The following is a 15,056-nucleotide window of genomic DNA, read 5'->3' as shown; positions in this document are numbered from 1 at the left end:
AACTACGGTGACGTCCACCGCACCGCAATATACCCCACCGACGGGCCAATTCCACACCCTTTTCCCGAAAACTATAAATATCTCCGCCTTTGGCTCCCCCGTTTCGTGCCCTAGAAATCTACCCCCCCGCCTTCGCCTCCTCTCGCCGCACTCATGCTCGCCGAGCTCCGGCCCTCCATTTCCCCCTCCCTTCCTCTTCCGATTCCTCCCGAATCAGTGGCCGAGCCGGCAGTGTTATGATCGACGGCTAGGGTTTCTTGGATCTCCGAGCATGGTGGTGTGTTCGCTCCCCGGCAGCGATGGACGCAGTGGAGCTGCCCTATCCGGTTGATGTGGTGGCGGGAGCACCAGTGTGTAAGCTCATGGGCTCGGATGGCTTCGGTAGAGCTTTGGTTGGGCCCACTGTGAAGGAAGCTGAGCATCGCGATTTTGACCGCCCCGTCACGCTCGCAAGCCCCCCCTCGATTGAGCGGTTCAGTGCGCTTCACGGCGAAAAAGGTATAATCTCTAGAACCTCTGACCGGCAAAATTGACCGCGGAGAAGTTTTAGGTATCGGTTACTATTCCCGACATGAAGTCATTAACTGCCCGGAAGGTTTCAAAATCTGCATTTTACGCCCAAGATTCTGCACTGCGTGACTATCTAAAGGCAGAGGAGCAGGTGCTATGCCTTACTTGGGAACATCGGATGTTAAGGATCACTCAAAAACAATTTTTGCATACATCACTGTGCTGGCTCCCACCGGATAATCAGTAGCTGTGTTTTGAACTATCTAGGTAGATGGAAATCCGCGGGTTAAAGTGTAAGATTGTATGTGAAGTTAGTTTTTGTATACGTGTTGATTAGCAGTTTGTCATTCTGTAGGTTGAAGAGATTGGTGCTTTCCTGGAGACTCTGCTTAGCTGAAGGCAGGGTACTTCATAGAATTGCTTGCGAATGTTATCATGCGTTTCCATACGTCTTAGCTCAGCTCAGTAGTCCCAATGCAGCTAGCATGCGTATACCCAAAACCAGGAAATGCTCCAGAGTAGTGCTGGGGGTTTCATTCTTTTGGCCCAGACTTAATGGAACAAGACGGACAGTGTACTATAAAGTTATTCTCTTGCTCCCAAGTTTCCTTTTAAACTAGAGAAATCTTGAAGTGATATTCCAAGAAGAGAGTTATTGTCTTAGTCTAGGAATAATATGTGATGCAGTTGATTTGATGATGGACAATAATTGCTTATTGTATATTTAGGGTGATCTTATGGTACTAGATTTACCCTTCTTGGTGCTATTACTTCTTTCCTGGGATTTCTCTGTTACTCAAAGACCTGGATATGAACTTTCCGGAGATATATTTGAGCATTCATTCTCCATCTGATTACACTCAACTAGAAACTAGAGATCTAAGTTGCTCATTTGACATTGTGTAAATGTGGTCTCACTTGTTTCTGTTTGCAGCTAAAGATTGGTTTGTGCTATTCTAGTGCTGCTACTTACTATCTGGGGATAATCATTTTCAGATGTGGCAGGCACTGCCCATGCTTCTAAGTCACTTTTTGAGGGAAAAATTGCGGCCACTGGATATCGCGGGCACAATGATTTGCTGCCCAGTTTCAAGAACAAAGATTTCTGTCCAAATCCTTCAACTGGCCACACAAAATTTATCCAGCTTCCTGGTGGCGATGAACGCCAATTGCAACTTAAAGCAGGCAAGGTTTCAAGAAGTAATGGTAAATGTTCCAAAAGAGCACGCATAACTCGAGAAGAAGAATCTTCAAGTTCAAGAATTACTGATGCTCATGAAGTAGGAGACTTATCCAGCAAAGCTTTGGTTAAAAGTACCTTTCTAGGTAATGATTAATTTTCTTCAAAAAAAAAAGTTAATTTGGTCCCCTTTACTTTCATCTTTGGTTCTGTAAATTACAGTGTTTAGGAGCGACCAAAACGAAAGTAAAGTTGCATGATCAAACTCGTATAATTTCAACAAGTAACTCAGGGACGACCTTATTTGCCACGGTTTCTCATGGTTTCTTTTCCGGCAATTTGGAAACATATTTTCCGACATATGCTCATTATTCATTCCAGTCCCAAGTGGTAGGTTGTGAGGATTGACCTCTATGGATTATGCCATCTTTTTACAGGTTTTATGACTCAATGAATATCTTTCCATGACCTCAGATGATGTTTACACTACGCAAGAGTGTCTAGTAACTGCCTTGTCTTTTCGTGTTTTACTGTGTCTATCAAAGAGAGGAGTCAATCAGGCAAACAAAGGAATATAGGTAGCAAACGTGGCGATAGGAGAAATTTCAAGTTTCCCCTGAGGACTAAAAGTGATTATTTCCCCGTGAAGGGATGCTCTTCGGTTTCTAACTTATCGACAGCTGGCAGCAATGCTCTAGGTATGCCATTGTTACACAGCATAATTTCATTTTCTGGATTCAGCTTTCTTTTACTGGCTAACAAATGGTTGCGCTGTTTGCTGGCTGCTTACATGCATGCGTGGTTCTATTTGCTATTATAGTTGTCAGAAAAGGTTTTACTCAATTTTCTAATGACCTTAATGAAAGTTTTGGGTGTTTCCATGATTTTATTGAATAGCTTTTCAGAGAGAAGCTTTGCGAGTTGCTACCATCAAATACGATATACTATCCATGCAATTTGCAGGATATTATGTATGTGTGAGTCCTGATAATCCGGTGTGTGATATTTTCTGCTGCAGGCATTTCTGGTTTCCCCCCCAAAAAAAGAAAATGATGCCTATATATTGAACAGAATATAACTGAAAATGTTTGGGGAGATTCTAAGTTCCCAAATATTTTGGGGAAAGAATGATGCTCTCTAAATTTTCTATTTGACCAAATAATTGTTTTAGTTTTGTCAAACTGAAGATAGAGGCCAAGCACGTTGAGTTACAAATCTCCACATGTGAAATAGTTTTTTTGATTTCTGTCTCTGGTCTTGGCTATGAAACGTGAATGGAATCAGAGAATTGCGTCTCAATAGGCGTGGTTCCTTTGGCATGACATCATTGACATGGCCGCTTTTTTGTTTGATTGGTTAAAACATGGGTTTGGTCATGATCCATGTGGCTGAAGGTGGTTGTTACTGTAAAAGGTTAGTCTGCTGTGAGGTTTTCCAGGAATAAAGTATAATCCTTAAGGAGAGAGGTGAAATAATTGGACTTATGTGGTAGGATATGGTTATAGTTGGACAAGTATTTGCATGTTGCATGTTGACAATGGGACCCTCTGTCTCCTATCACTCTACAACGAGCTCAAGTTAGTGGATAATCATTACTGTTGTCCATCAGGTCAAGAGATTGGGCAAAAGAAGGAACACCAGCTAAATAGTAGTTTGTTGAGCTTGGCTTGGCTCAAGACAGTCTTTGAGGTCAGTTCAGGCTTAATGGAGCTGAATATAGAGCATGTTCTCCTGGTTTTTAGTTGTTAAATGGAGATTCTGATCTAGTTTTCTTTTGGCGAAGATTATAATCTTGTAAATCAAGATTCTAGCCCTCATCGAAGATACAGTCTTGTGGAATAGGACTACAGTATATTCTAAAGGACACAGTCTGTTAGGCAAAATCCATTGTAAAGCGGGGGCTGTGAATGGGGAAGTTGCATTTAGGTTTGTCTGCATGGTTCTCATAGATTTTCATCTGTCAATGAATAAGAAACAACTCAATATGTATTGCTCACACTATTAGTGTTTTGGCTAGTTATATTCCGCTATAGAATGCTGTAGCGATATAATGTACGGAAAGTCTTTCAACGGCGAACTTCAATAAATGCACCACAAATTGGTTATCGTATCAAAAGGGCAAAGTTTAACTGTGCAGCATGGTGGATCTGGCCTGAAGTGGGTGTGGTGGTCCAGTTACATATCTTTTCGCTAGAGAAATGACCAATGAGTATAGACCTTACAGATCTCTATTCTGTTTGTTTCGTGTGATGCTCTACTTTTCTGCATTTCCTGTCCAATCAGTTTTGCTACTTTTGTTTCTGAAGCTGTCTTGAAAGTTTTAGGTGCTAAATATGTTATTTCAATTCATTACAGGAGTATATGGTCTGAAGTCAGATATCCACGATGTTATGAAGCTTGTCAATGATCTATCACTGAAAGAGATCCTTGAGGGTACAATCAAGTGTCCCATCTTAGGCAAAGAAAAGGGGAAGAAAGCAGCAAATGCGAACGAAGCTATAATACAGTCGGTCAGAAAGGTCTGCTGTATGCTTCAACCAGTAAAGTCTAGCAAATCCCAGAACCTTCCCGATTTTGATAACCCGGACATAAAAGTATGCAGCTCTTTATTGAGCTCTGCTTCCTTGGAAGAAAGTGCAGTTGATGATGACTCTGGAGATCCGAACAAAGTGGAACTGTCTTCATGTAATGAGGTCTGTATTAAGAGTTAAGTTTCCATTGATGCATTACTATTTGGATCTTTGTGCTTGGGTGAATCCGATATCTTTCTTGTAAATATTGTTATTTGATAATAAAAATTGTCACTGAACTATGCGAAGCCTCCTGAGCTTCATTTGCTTGATCTTCGGGCTCAACGCAGATCTTTTAGTGGTAGAGCTTATAATTAGGGGAAAGTTGATAATTAACCCTGGATTTTGCTGTGGTGTTCTATCAAAATCCAGGAGTCTTATAGGAAGTCTGAAATGACACCAGTGCATCCGCTTGGTACACCTGTCTATCTGCCTCTGGACTTGTTTAAAAGGTTGGCACTTCCAGCGCCCAAAGACTTGGATTCTCTGCTCGTTGATGCCGCCAAACCCATTTCATCTTCAAAGAGTGCGTCTGATCTTCGGTCGGGCAAGCAAGTACTTGCTCGCCGAGGAGGGCTACCACCTTTTCCTTGGTCACATGCCTTCAATGGATACAGTCGGACCAATTCTGATGCAGCGAAGTTGGCCACAGGGAGATCCACCTGCCCAGGTAAATGGGTGAGGATGAAGGACCCTGCAGCTTTATTCAGGGGTACCCTTGATAGTTTCACGGACTTGGACTCTATCACTTATGATTGGAACTTGGTCCCTTGCCGAACAGTAGAAATGGTAGCATTGGAAAGCAAAATTGCCACTGATGAATCTCCTGCATTACCTTTTGGTGAGTTAGGTTCATCATCATCAGCAGCTTTTTCTGTTGCCTCTGGGGCTCCTTTAGGTGAGTAGATGTCTTGATTCACTGCTTAGAATCTAGAAATGTTATATATCTATTTTGTGTCCTCGTTATAACCTGTCCTTGAAAACGACAGGATGTGGAGATGAGATGGAGCATCAGCAACAAGGTATGATCTTCTTTCTTCAACATTATTTGTACTTTTGTGAAGTTCAAGAATTCCGCTTCGGGCTTCATTGAAAGGGAATCTATATTAGTTAATAGTCCCAAACAGCATAGGATGACTTCTGTTTGTGGTTCATTCCCGGATTTAAATCTGATTAATGTGCTGGTTATTGGGTCCGGAATATTATCTTATTCTGACCTCCGGCGTATTATGTCAAGGATGCAAAATTAAAAGTTCTTTTGTTATGTTGCACGCTTGCTGACAATGATCATTTAGTTGCTTCTGGCCTACATTGAGATGGATATATTCTCGTGACAGGGGACTGCTCATCTAGTCTAATAGCTGCTGCTCAAACACTGTGCGAGATTGCAACCTCTTCAAGGAAGAAAAGCCTTGACAAGACAAAATGGCCCAAGAAGCAGCCCTCGCAGAAGGCAATGAAAGCCTGGAAGTTGAAACTGGGCAACGACAAGCCTGAAGAACTACCAGCCAGCCCATTGAGACCTAATGGTCTCGTAACGTATCCTGACAAAATATGGCCCTCGAAGAAGCCGAAATTCTCCACAACAGAGAGGTGCTTTGCTAAGGCACCAATTAGTTGGGCCACTCCACGATCGAGTCGATCATCACCAAGCAGGCTAGTCAGGGAGTCCATTTCTGAGACTAAACTTTCCGTAGTCAACATTTCGAAGCCAAGGAAATTGATACTGCCTGATTGGAACGACGGGAGGGAAGGGTTGCAATGACATTGGATAGCCTATGGTTTCTCAGGCACGATAATTATCTTACTACTCCGACACTGTATTTAGTGATTCGATTCCATTTCGATGATGATGTAGCGATTAGATTGTTGTGTACATACTATGTACGTCTGGGTTTCACTAGACAGAGCGGGGGGTTATTGATGTTGTAACATTAGCTTTCTGAGGGATAAGTAGGAGAGAGCAAGAAAGGATTCTTTTGCCCTTTGTGTAAATCATAAGAAAGAGGCAAGATACGAAGAACTTCGGGTCTTCCACAGCCCTTCTGGGTTATGCAATATGGTTGCTTGGAGTTATTGATGTCTCATCTGGTTACACTGAGTTGTTGCACGATTCTCACATATTTATGAAATTTTCGGGAACGTGGCTTTTCGTGTAGTTGTAGGAAGCACAATTTTTTTGCTCAATACTTAAGACACAAATTCACTATTTCGATGTGATCTGCACTTCTGAGGACGGCTCTTCGCAACTCGGTTGCTACTAATTCGGAATCTTTAGCCACGATGATCCGGTTGGTGCATATGCATAATTCTGGTACAAACTTTTCCCTTATTACGATTCGGTTGTTGCACGATTCTCACATATTTATGAAATTTTCGGGGACGTGGCTTTTCGTGTAGTTGTAGGAAGCACAATTTTTCTGCTCAATACTTAAGACACAATTTTTCTGCTCAATACTTAAGACACAAATTCACTATTTCGATGTGATCTGCACTTCTGAGGACGGCTCTTTGCAACTCGGTTGCTACTAATCCGGAATCTTTAGCCACGATGATCCGGTTGGTGCAGATGCATAATTCTGGTACAAACTTTTCCCTTATTACGATAAGCTGGTTGCTCGGAGCGTATGCCGTTGATTTCACCGATTAGTAAGACATAAATAATAAATGCCAGAGTGAACACCGCAAGGGGATGTAGCTCAGATGGTAGAGCGCTCGCTTAGCATGCGAGAAGTACGGGGATCGATACCCCGCATCTCCATTCTTTTCTCATTTAAGTTTCATTTTCCCTCCCCTTTTTTTTTTTTTTTTTTTTTTTCGGGGCGACAATTTTCCCATAAAATCAACGCACAACAGAACAGAGGACTTCCTCTGCTCTGCAATCTTGAACTCTTTCTCATATCCGGACCTCATAATCTGTACTGAGAAAATATTAGGTAGTCCTACCTCACCAGCACATCAATCTAGCTGGTGAGAAAATACCAATAAAAATTTGTCAAATCATTCGTGTGAGCCCTCATCACTCTCTAGCATTTAACCTAACGATTGTCCTCTTTCCAGGAAAAAAAAAATCCTTCCTTTTTCCTTCATCTTCTGTTCTCCTCTCTCCTGTACATCTCCATCGTTTATTCTCTCCCCCAGTCTTCTCTCTCTCTCTCTCTCTAGAAAATTCGGACGCCATCTCGCCGGCTCAGTGGAAATCGACCGCCATTTCCATCGTGTCTTCCATCATCCTCCTCTCCCTACCTAGTCTGTTCTATCTCGCCTCCCTCGATGGAAAATTCGAACACCATCTTGTCGGTCTCCATGGAAATCGGTCGTCATCTCCTCGGAGACCTCATTTCTCTTTGAAATTTTGCTTGATTTTGCCTAATACCAACTGGGCTAGTCAGCCTCCTCTCATTTTTCTTGTTCACCGGTTTATTTATTGGTGGGCTGAATCTGCAGGAAGCAGAAAGGCAGCAAGGAAGTGTAGTTGGGTCTGTTCTGGCTACGAGGGCTAATTTAATTGGTTAATTGACATTGTTCAAAAGAGAAGAAATGCAGCCAAGGAGAAGAAGATGAAGAAATCTGGTCTTTTAGGGGAAGTGAATAAGCAGCAGAGCTTGCAGGAAGAGGGAAGTTCTTCAATTTTGCAACGTGTTTCTTTTCTTTTTTTTTTGGGTTAATGAAAATCAAAATCTCTGCTAATTAGAGATACGAAATTACGTTATCTCCCTCTTATTTTGTTGATTTTGTTCTTGATTCTTCCCTTTCTTAGCTATTCTAATTTGTCTGAGGTTTTTTTCTCAGGTTAACGCAGTCCTCAAAGTGAAGACCAAAATTGAGCAAGTAAGAGAAATTTGCATGAAGATAATGACATCTATTCTTTCCATTTTTCTTTGAAATTTCATTCTTATAATTCTTTCTCCATTGATAAGTTATCTCACATGGCATGCCATCTTGAATTTCTATATTGACAAAATGTATCGAGATCATTTGGGAAGGAATTGATGCACTGTTTTTAATTGAGATTTTTGTGCCAAAACTATTGAATTTGCAGATACTAATTGTGCAATAATTATTTAGAGACATGCATTGCCTATAAGTAGTTCTTGCAATTTGTTCTCTTCACTCATGTTTACTTTCCAATTTGCATTTCATGGATGAACATATTCCTTTGCATTTAAGCTCTTATCATTTTTAAGGGAAAAGTTGTGTAATTTTGAAGATCATCTTGTTTCACTGATGGGTATGATTCTCCTTATCTTTCTTGTGTTTTCTCTACTAATGGCCATTAAGTATCTATATGATTTATATCTTGGATTTTATTTCTTTGGCAAATGCAGAAGACTCAACTCCAAGCGTTATTGTACGAGAAGTGAATAAGGACTTGGAATTACTAGTCGGTCAGATTTTTAATAGCGAGGAAGAGGCTTACAATGCATACAATTTGTATGCCTTCAATAAGGGATTCAGCATTCGCAAAGGTAAGAAATACTACAATTGCACCGGTGAACTGCGAACTTGCATTTTTTTGTGTAGCTGTCAAGGGTTTGGACCTCAAGATTCTTTTGAGCAAGATCGAAAATATGAAAGGACTATAAAGAGATGTGGATGTGGAGCTTACGTGAAATTCAAAATTGAGAATGGAATATGGGAATTGATTGAGAATTTCTATACACATAATCACCCATTTATTGATGATAGTCAAAAACATCTAATGAGATCGTGTAGGAAGATAACTGAAACAAGTCAAAGTGTTCTTAGTTCTATGGCACAAGCGGGTAATAGAGCTACAAGGGCATTTTCCTACCTTAAGAATGAGTCCGGAGGGTCTAAGAACATTAGTTTCATCTTAAGAAACTGTCATAATTTCTTACAATAAAAAAGAAGAGAGGCATTTAGTGCAGGAGATTGTCAAAATGTCATGGACCATTTCATTAGCTTACAAAATCAAGGAAATAATGTTTATTACTCCTTGCAAGTGGATGATGAGTCTAGAATGACTAATCTTTTTTGGTGTGATGAACTGTCAAAATATGATTACCAATGTTTTGGAGATGTTGTGCTCTTTGATTCTACCTATCGTACCAATAAATACAATATGATATGTGCTCTATTTGTAGGTGTCAATCATCACTGGAAAAACGTTATTTTTGGTTGTACATTTCTTTTAGATGAAACAATTGCTTCCTTTGTTTGGGCATTTCAAACTTTTCTACATGCAATGGGGAAAGCTCCTAAAACCATATTTACTGATCAAGATCATGCTATGGCCAAGGCGATTGAAATAATATTTCTTGAAACAAAGCATCGTCTGTGTACATGGCATATTTCTAAGAATGCTGCACAACACATTCCCCATCTTTTATCTAAACCCAAATTTAAGCAAATATTTTGTTCGAGACTTTTGCATGGTTGTGAATCTATATGTGAGTTTGAAAGCACTTGGAGTGAAATGGTTAAGGAATGAGACCTTGCAAATAATAAATGGCTGAATCGTTTATATGAATTGCGTCATAAATGGTCTCATGTTTTCAGTAATGATACTTTTTCAGCAGAATCTACTCAAAGAAGTGAAAGCACAAACAATGTTTTTCAATCTATGGCTAGTAAAGTGATGTCCTTAACTGAGTTTGTCAATCATTATGAAAAGCAACTAGAAAATATGCGAGATGTTGAAGTTTGTGATGATTTTGAATGTGCCAGAGGAAAACAAAAGCTTGTAGTAAGGGATAACGGTTTATTGAAGCATGCATCTGATGAGTATACTCATGTAATTTTTAAGAAGTTTCAAGATGAATTTTTACAAAGCATGTCTGTATTCATTGTGAGTTCGGATATAGGGGGTCCAATGCACTCATATACTTTAGCAAATGAAAGCAAAATGGAGCATGTTGTGAATTTCAATTCAATTGATTGCACTCTTACCTGCAGTTGCAAACTATTCGAATCATTAGGATGGTTATGTAGACATGCTTTACATATATTGAACTTCGCAAAGAAGTGTCCAAGTATTCCTTCTCAGTATATTCTAGAAAGATGGACCAAATTTGCAAAGGAAAGAATTTCTATTGATATTGATGGCTCTTGCCCCAAAAATGTATCCAAGTCATCAAAGACCATGCGTCTTAATAGATTAATGCGACATGCTTTTGCTGTTATGAGTTTGAGTGTGGATGATGATGATACTGAAAAATTAGCACAACAAAGCTTGAATGAACTTGAGAAAGAATTGAAAAATTTAAAGGCAACAAAGGGGCAAACAAAACATAATATATTGGCAAATGGAGATGCTAAAACTACTAGTTTTGGGCGTGAAAATGAAATGCGAGTGCTTGATCCAATGCAAATGAGACCAAAGGGAGTACCTAATAAAAGAATAAAGCATAGTCTTGAGAAGCGGAAGAAAAGAAAGTCCAAGAAAGAAGACCTAAGACAAGCATCAGGTAACAAAGCCTTTTCTTTTTATGTTTTTGCTTTACATATGATCAACTTATTGTACTCGACTAACCTTTTAAATATTTAGATTATTCAGCGAATCACAATAATCCCTTGACTCCAGAGCTGCCGATAAATGCAACCATTTCTATGGATCTTATGAGGTCAAGATACTTGAATCAGGTGTTTACATGTTTCATTATACCTTAGTAATTTTATAGTAACTATTATTAGTCTTAATAACTTGTGCTACTTTATTGTAGAACATGCAGTATAACACCACTGTAATGCATGGAAATAGCCCCCTCGGTATGAATTTCGGAAGTCAGGTAAAGTTAGAACATTTTTACTTTTTTCTTTTCCTATAAATGATTGTAAGTAAAGATAACAATTTGAATATAATATATGCTAATGTGAGAACTTTTCAGGTCTTAGATGATAGTAGCAGAGTCCATCATTTGATCACAATTCCAGATTTAAATGAAGACCTCTCTATCTAATTAGGCGATAATGCAAGGATGGGCGAGCAAGGATTCTCTCATAGTATAAGGAGATAATTGTTTAGATTTATATATTTCAGGAGATGGTATTTGGATGATATTTTTGAGGGCAATAACACCAGTTCTGAAATTAGTTCTTCCAAACCTTATTCGAATCCAATTATGTTATTGAAGGTCATGGATATGTAATTCGATCATAAAATTTTTCTTTTTATGTTCTATATTATTACTTAATAACTATTATTGTGAGCGAACGAATGAATGTTGATGAATTTTTTTTCATTTTTTCTATAGTTCTTTGTTCACTCTATATTCTTGGCCAGAACAAGCATTTGAGTTCACTTGTATTCTAAAATAATTAAACATATTATATTATAGATTTCGCAAGTTGACTTACTTTGAGTTCTTGTTCTTTAGTAATAGTTGGATTTGCGCTAGCATACGGCCGGTATTACTTCTGCAATTTGATCTCTATATTATTGTTGACTTAAAGAAAGATTTGCTTTTTGATCTCGTCCATATATTCACAGGAACGATTGATTTGTTGAGCTTGTTGATAAAATTTCTTGCTACAATCTGGTTCTGTAAGGTCGTATCTCTTTCCGACCTGTAAACTTTTTTCAGCGGATAATATATATATATATATATACTCATTAGGAATTTCTTTTGTTGTTATAAATTTTGCCAAAATTGAGTAATAGAGATGCAGCATTTATCTAAAAAAGTTTAGATAATGAAGCACATATATGAAGAATACAAAAGGAGTTAAAAGCCACTTGTAGAAGCAAAGGGAGCTAAATATGTCGATATAAATTGACCTTTTCTTACTTTCTAACCCCAATAAATTAGCTAAGAATATTTTTTTTATTTTTTTATTTTTTTTGCAGAGATTTTGATTTTCATTAACCCAAAAAAAAAAAGAAAAGAAACACGTTGCAAAATTGAAGAACTTCCCTCTTCCTGCAAGCTCTGCTGCTTATTCACTTCCCCTAAAAGACCAGATTTTTTCATCTTCTTCTCCTTGGCTGCATTTCTTCTCTTTTGAACAATGTCAATTAACCAATTAAATTAGCCCTCGTAGCCAGAACAGACCCAACTACACTTCCTTGCTGCCTTTCTGCTTCCTGCAGATTCAGCCCACCAATAAATAAACCGGTGAACAAGAAAAATGAGAGGAGGCTGACTAGCCCAGTTGGTATTAGGCAAAATCAAGCAAAATTTCAAAGAGAAATGAGGTCTCCGAGGAGATGACGACCGATTTCCATGGAGACCGACAAGATGGTGTTCGAATTTTCCATCGAGGGAGGCGAGATAGAACAGACTAGGTAGGGAGAGGAGGATGATGGAAGACACGATGGAAATGGCGGTCGATTTCCACTGAGCCGGCGAGATGGCGTCCGAATTTTCTAGAGAGAGAGAGAGAGAGAAGACTGGGGGAGAGAATAAACGATGGAGATGTACAGGAGAGAGGAGAACAGAAGATGAAGGAAAAAGGAAGGATTTTTTTTTCCTGGAAAGAGGACAATCGTTAGGTTAACACTGTTAAATGCTAGAGAATGATGAGGGCCCACACGAATGATTTGACAAATTTTTATTGGTATTTCCTCACCAGCTAGATTGATGTGCTGGTGAGATAAGACTACCTAATATTTTCTCAATCTGTACTTCTTCAATAAGGAGAAGGAACCCCCCTTTGTCTAACTTTCAACTTCCATTTTCACCCTTGAAGTTTATGTTGTAATTTTTAATTACCATTAGATTGAAGGCATGCTTGTAACTTCCATCGGATAACATAACTACCCATTTTCTCCACTTTTCTCTCCCTTTCTCACCCTCGTCCTTTTCTCTCTCTCTTCCCTCTCCAAATCAAATCAACCGTGGCCCTTTTTATCTATAAAAAGGTTTTAATAATAGTTTTATTATTATTTTTTTAAAAAATAAAGGATCCTTGGATGGATATGATTGAAGCTAAGAAAATAGAAAATAATTGAGTATAATATATCAATTAGCAAAATTAATACCAAAAGTTAGCAAATAAATGAGATTTTCAAAAAATTATTTTTAAATTATGCGCACGGGTCATCCTCTAGTATAAAAACTAAATTAAGAAAAACATCTTGTAATTGCCAAAATTACTAAGAAAACATCTGATCCAACAGTAGAACCAGTGCCATTGCAAACCCGACATCAAATCCCGGCTGCACGACCAACACAAACACCTCTAACCCGAACGCGACCCCTCTGACCATCTCCTCCTTCCTCCTTACCTCCGCCACCACCTCTAGCGACTCTTCCTCCACCACCTTGCATGACCGGTTCGCATACGATCCCTCGATCACGAAATCTCGCTTCCCGCTCGACCTCAAGCTGCCCGAACAACTGGAAACAGACGCGAGGATCCTTGATCTGGCATTGCTCAGGGCATTCATCTGCTTCCTGACGCAGCAGAGAGGCTTCTTCCTAGATTTGATGGTATTACTTCCTACCTCCCCTTCGTAGACTAGCCAGTTGCCCAATATCCCCAGCTTCTGCGAATCAATTGAGCTCGTTTGGTCAAACAAAAATCATGCATGTTTCATGACACTGACATTGGTCCAAACCATCTCTTATAACACGCAAATTACGAAGTTGAAGACTGGTATAGACAGTGACCTTTCATACCATATCGAGATTTTTATCAATGATCTATCATATTAACTTATCTCAAAACTTCTGAATGGAACTCCACAGAAATTATATAACTAAACAAATTCACCGTAACAAACACGAAAATTATTCAGTACGACGATACTGCAGTGCATCCTAACTTAGCAAATTGAGCACGAGAAATCAATATACCTTTTGACGACGCAACGTGAGGACAGATTTTCCAGTTGCATCCATGAGAACCACCTCTTGAGGACGATGCCTGGTATAATTGTCGACCCGGTATGCTAAATTGCCATTGGAATCGATCACCGTGAACCCTTTGCAGCTGACCAAGAGCGACTTCCTCCACACCGTTAATGACTTGCAAGTACCTGGTTTCACTGCACCGCCCTTTACGATTAAATTCTCTTCCTCCTGCCGATGCCCTGCTGCGTCATGGGTTCTTCTCACAGTTGGAATAATTTTGGGAAGATATTCTGGCTGCTGCTCCTCGTTGCATTGCTCTCCGTGGACCGTTCTCGACAAGGATTTCAAGAAGGGGAACATAGTCGTGGTGACTGGTGAGTTCTTAAATATTTTGGGAGTAGAAGAATTGGAAGGCATTGGAGAAGGTCTGTATTTATAAGCTAAGGTTGTCGATTGGATGTCCGAGGTTTGAATATTCGTCTGACGAGCCTTTTGGTCGTCAGGAGGGGAGACAGTCGGTAAACATGCCTCTCGCCTACATAGCCCACAAAAAAAAAGTTTTTTTTTTTTAATAAAAAGAACCTTCGTCTTCGTTTTAAACCTACTACGGCTGAAATACACACACCCCTTATAGTCTAGCTGAGCTTAAGAACTACAATATGGACCTATCAAAACTTAGAATAGGGCAAAAGCTTACTGCTTCCATTCATTCAATCGTATGCATACATCTAGTCCATAGGGAATTGATATCTACGGCTAACTAAGGCTACAAATCTTTCCATAATAGGACCCTAACCAATGGACTATGGGGTTTACAAAAGATACGAGAAGATCTATCAAGAGAGGGAATAGTACAGTGGCGCATCTCTCGCCTGGTGACCAAGATATTTTAGGTTCGATATCTAGTGGAACTACCCGTACCCTTTATTAGATATTTAAGATTTCTATTTCAATGCACTTGGCACATGAGCCTCACTTGTAATCGAAAAAAAATATACAAAAAGATCTAAGATGCAATTACTTCAAAAGTGGTTACAA

At 39.4% G+C, this 15,056-nt stretch overlaps 3 protein-coding genes, 1 long non-coding RNA gene and 1 other non-coding gene across 11 annotated transcripts; 3 read left to right on the top strand and 2 right to left on the bottom strand.

Annotated features, from left to right (window-relative positions):
• Window positions 1–4: 4 nt before the first annotated feature.
• Window positions 5–6,357, top strand: LOC116205273. 2 transcript variants are annotated; one of them, XM_031537819.1, is made up of 7 exons: window positions 5–498; window positions 1,516–1,836; window positions 2,236–2,388; window positions 4,046–4,383; window positions 4,633–5,158; window positions 5,250–5,282; window positions 5,598–6,357. In XM_031537819.1, the coding sequence occupies exons 1-7, from the start codon at window positions 300–302 to the stop codon at window positions 6,023–6,025; spliced, it is 1,998 nt and encodes a 665-aa protein (XP_031393679.1). In that variant the 5' UTR covers window positions 5–299; the 3' UTR covers window positions 6,026–6,357. The 2 variants fall into 2 exon arrangements, with proteins under 2 accessions (XP_031393679.1, XP_031393678.1); XM_031537818.1 differs by having other exon boundaries at window positions 7–498; window positions 1,507–1,836.
• Window positions 6,358–6,948: 591 nt separating this feature from the next.
• TRNAA-AGC lies at window positions 6,949–7,021 on the top strand. Its single transcript has one exon. It is a non-coding gene; the product is annotated as a tRNA-Ala (tRNA).
• A 123-nt stretch (window positions 7,022–7,144) lies between these two features.
• Window positions 7,145–11,437, top strand: LOC116205274 (protein FAR1-RELATED SEQUENCE 9-like). 6 transcript variants are annotated; one of them, XM_031537822.1, is made up of 6 exons: window positions 7,159–7,576; window positions 7,715–8,091; window positions 8,589–10,691; window positions 10,772–10,866; window positions 10,947–11,012; window positions 11,112–11,437. In XM_031537822.1, the coding sequence occupies exons 3-6, from the start codon at window positions 9,848–9,850 to the stop codon at window positions 11,181–11,183; spliced, it is 1,077 nt and encodes a 358-aa protein (XP_031393682.1). In that variant the 5' UTR covers window positions 7,159–7,576; window positions 7,715–8,091; window positions 8,589–9,847; the 3' UTR covers window positions 11,184–11,437. The 6 variants fall into 6 exon arrangements, with proteins under 6 accessions (XP_031393685.1, XP_031393683.1, XP_031393684.1 ...); XM_031537820.1 differs by having other exon boundaries at window positions 7,708–8,091; XM_031537821.1 differs by having other exon boundaries at window positions 7,159–8,091; window positions 8,589–8,729; window positions 9,369–10,691.
• A 457-nt stretch (window positions 11,438–11,894) lies between these two features.
• On the bottom strand, window positions 11,895–12,703 carry LOC116205277. The gene is made up of 2 exons (XR_004156483.1): window positions 12,439–12,703; window positions 11,895–12,307 (listed from the first exon to the last, which is right to left on the bottom strand). It is a non-coding gene; the product is annotated as an uncharacterized LOC116205277 (long non-coding RNA).
• Window positions 12,704–13,264: 561 nt separating this feature from the next.
• Window positions 13,265–14,550, bottom strand: LOC116205764 (protein LURP-one-related 17). The gene is made up of 2 exons (XM_031538426.1): window positions 14,022–14,550; window positions 13,265–13,711 (listed from the first exon to the last, which is right to left on the bottom strand). The coding sequence occupies exons 1-2, from the start codon at window positions 14,433–14,435 to the stop codon at window positions 13,319–13,321; spliced, it is 807 nt and encodes a 268-aa protein (XP_031394286.1). The 5' UTR covers window positions 14,436–14,550; the 3' UTR covers window positions 13,265–13,318.
• Window positions 14,551–15,056: the final 506 nt, after the last annotated feature.

The sequence above is a fragment of the Punica granatum genome, chromosome 4 (assembly GCF_007655135.1).
Source record: "Punica granatum isolate Tunisia-2019 chromosome 4, ASM765513v2, whole genome shotgun sequence".
Lineage (NCBI taxonomy): Eukaryota > Viridiplantae > Streptophyta > Magnoliopsida > Myrtales > Lythraceae > Punica > Punica granatum.
Note: the sequence above shows the minus strand (reverse complement) of the source record. Positions and strands in the feature narration are given on the sequence as shown.

What these genes read in the sequence shown, in the direction of transcription:
- LOC116205273 (XM_031537818.1), top strand. Translation starts at nt 300, where the DNA reads ATGGACGCAGTGGAGCTGCCCTATCCGGTTGATGTGGTGGCGGGAGCA. An exon ending in AGCTGGCAGCAATGCTCTAG is followed by an intron (nt 2,389 to 4,045) that starts GTATGCCATTGT and finishes AATTCATTACAG; the next exon opens with GAGTATATGGTCTGAAGTCA. An exon ending in TGCCTCTGGGGCTCCTTTAG is followed by an intron (nt 5,159 to 5,249) that starts GTGAGTAGATGT and finishes TGAAAACGACAG; the next exon opens with GATGTGGAGATGAGATGGAG.
- LOC116205764 (XM_031538426.1), bottom strand. Translation starts at nt 14,435, where the DNA reads ATGCCTTCCAATTCTTCTACTCCCAAAATATTTAAGAACTCACCAGTC. An exon ending in TCACGTTGCGTCGTCAAAAG is followed by an intron (nt 13,712 to 14,021) that starts GTATATTGATTT and finishes ATTGATTCGCAG; the next exon opens with AAGCTGGGGATATTGGGCAA.
- LOC116205274 (XM_031537822.1), top strand. Translation starts at nt 9,848, where the DNA reads ATGGCTAGTAAAGTGATGTCCTTAACTGAGTTTGTCAATCATTATGAA. An exon ending in AGACCTAAGACAAGCATCAG is followed by an intron (nt 10,692 to 10,771) that starts GTAACAAAGCCT and finishes TTAAATATTTAG; the next exon opens with ATTATTCAGCGAATCACAAT. An exon ending in GTATGAATTTCGGAAGTCAG is followed by an intron (nt 11,013 to 11,111) that starts GTAAAGTTAGAA and finishes AGAACTTTTCAG; the next exon opens with GTCTTAGATGATAGTAGCAG.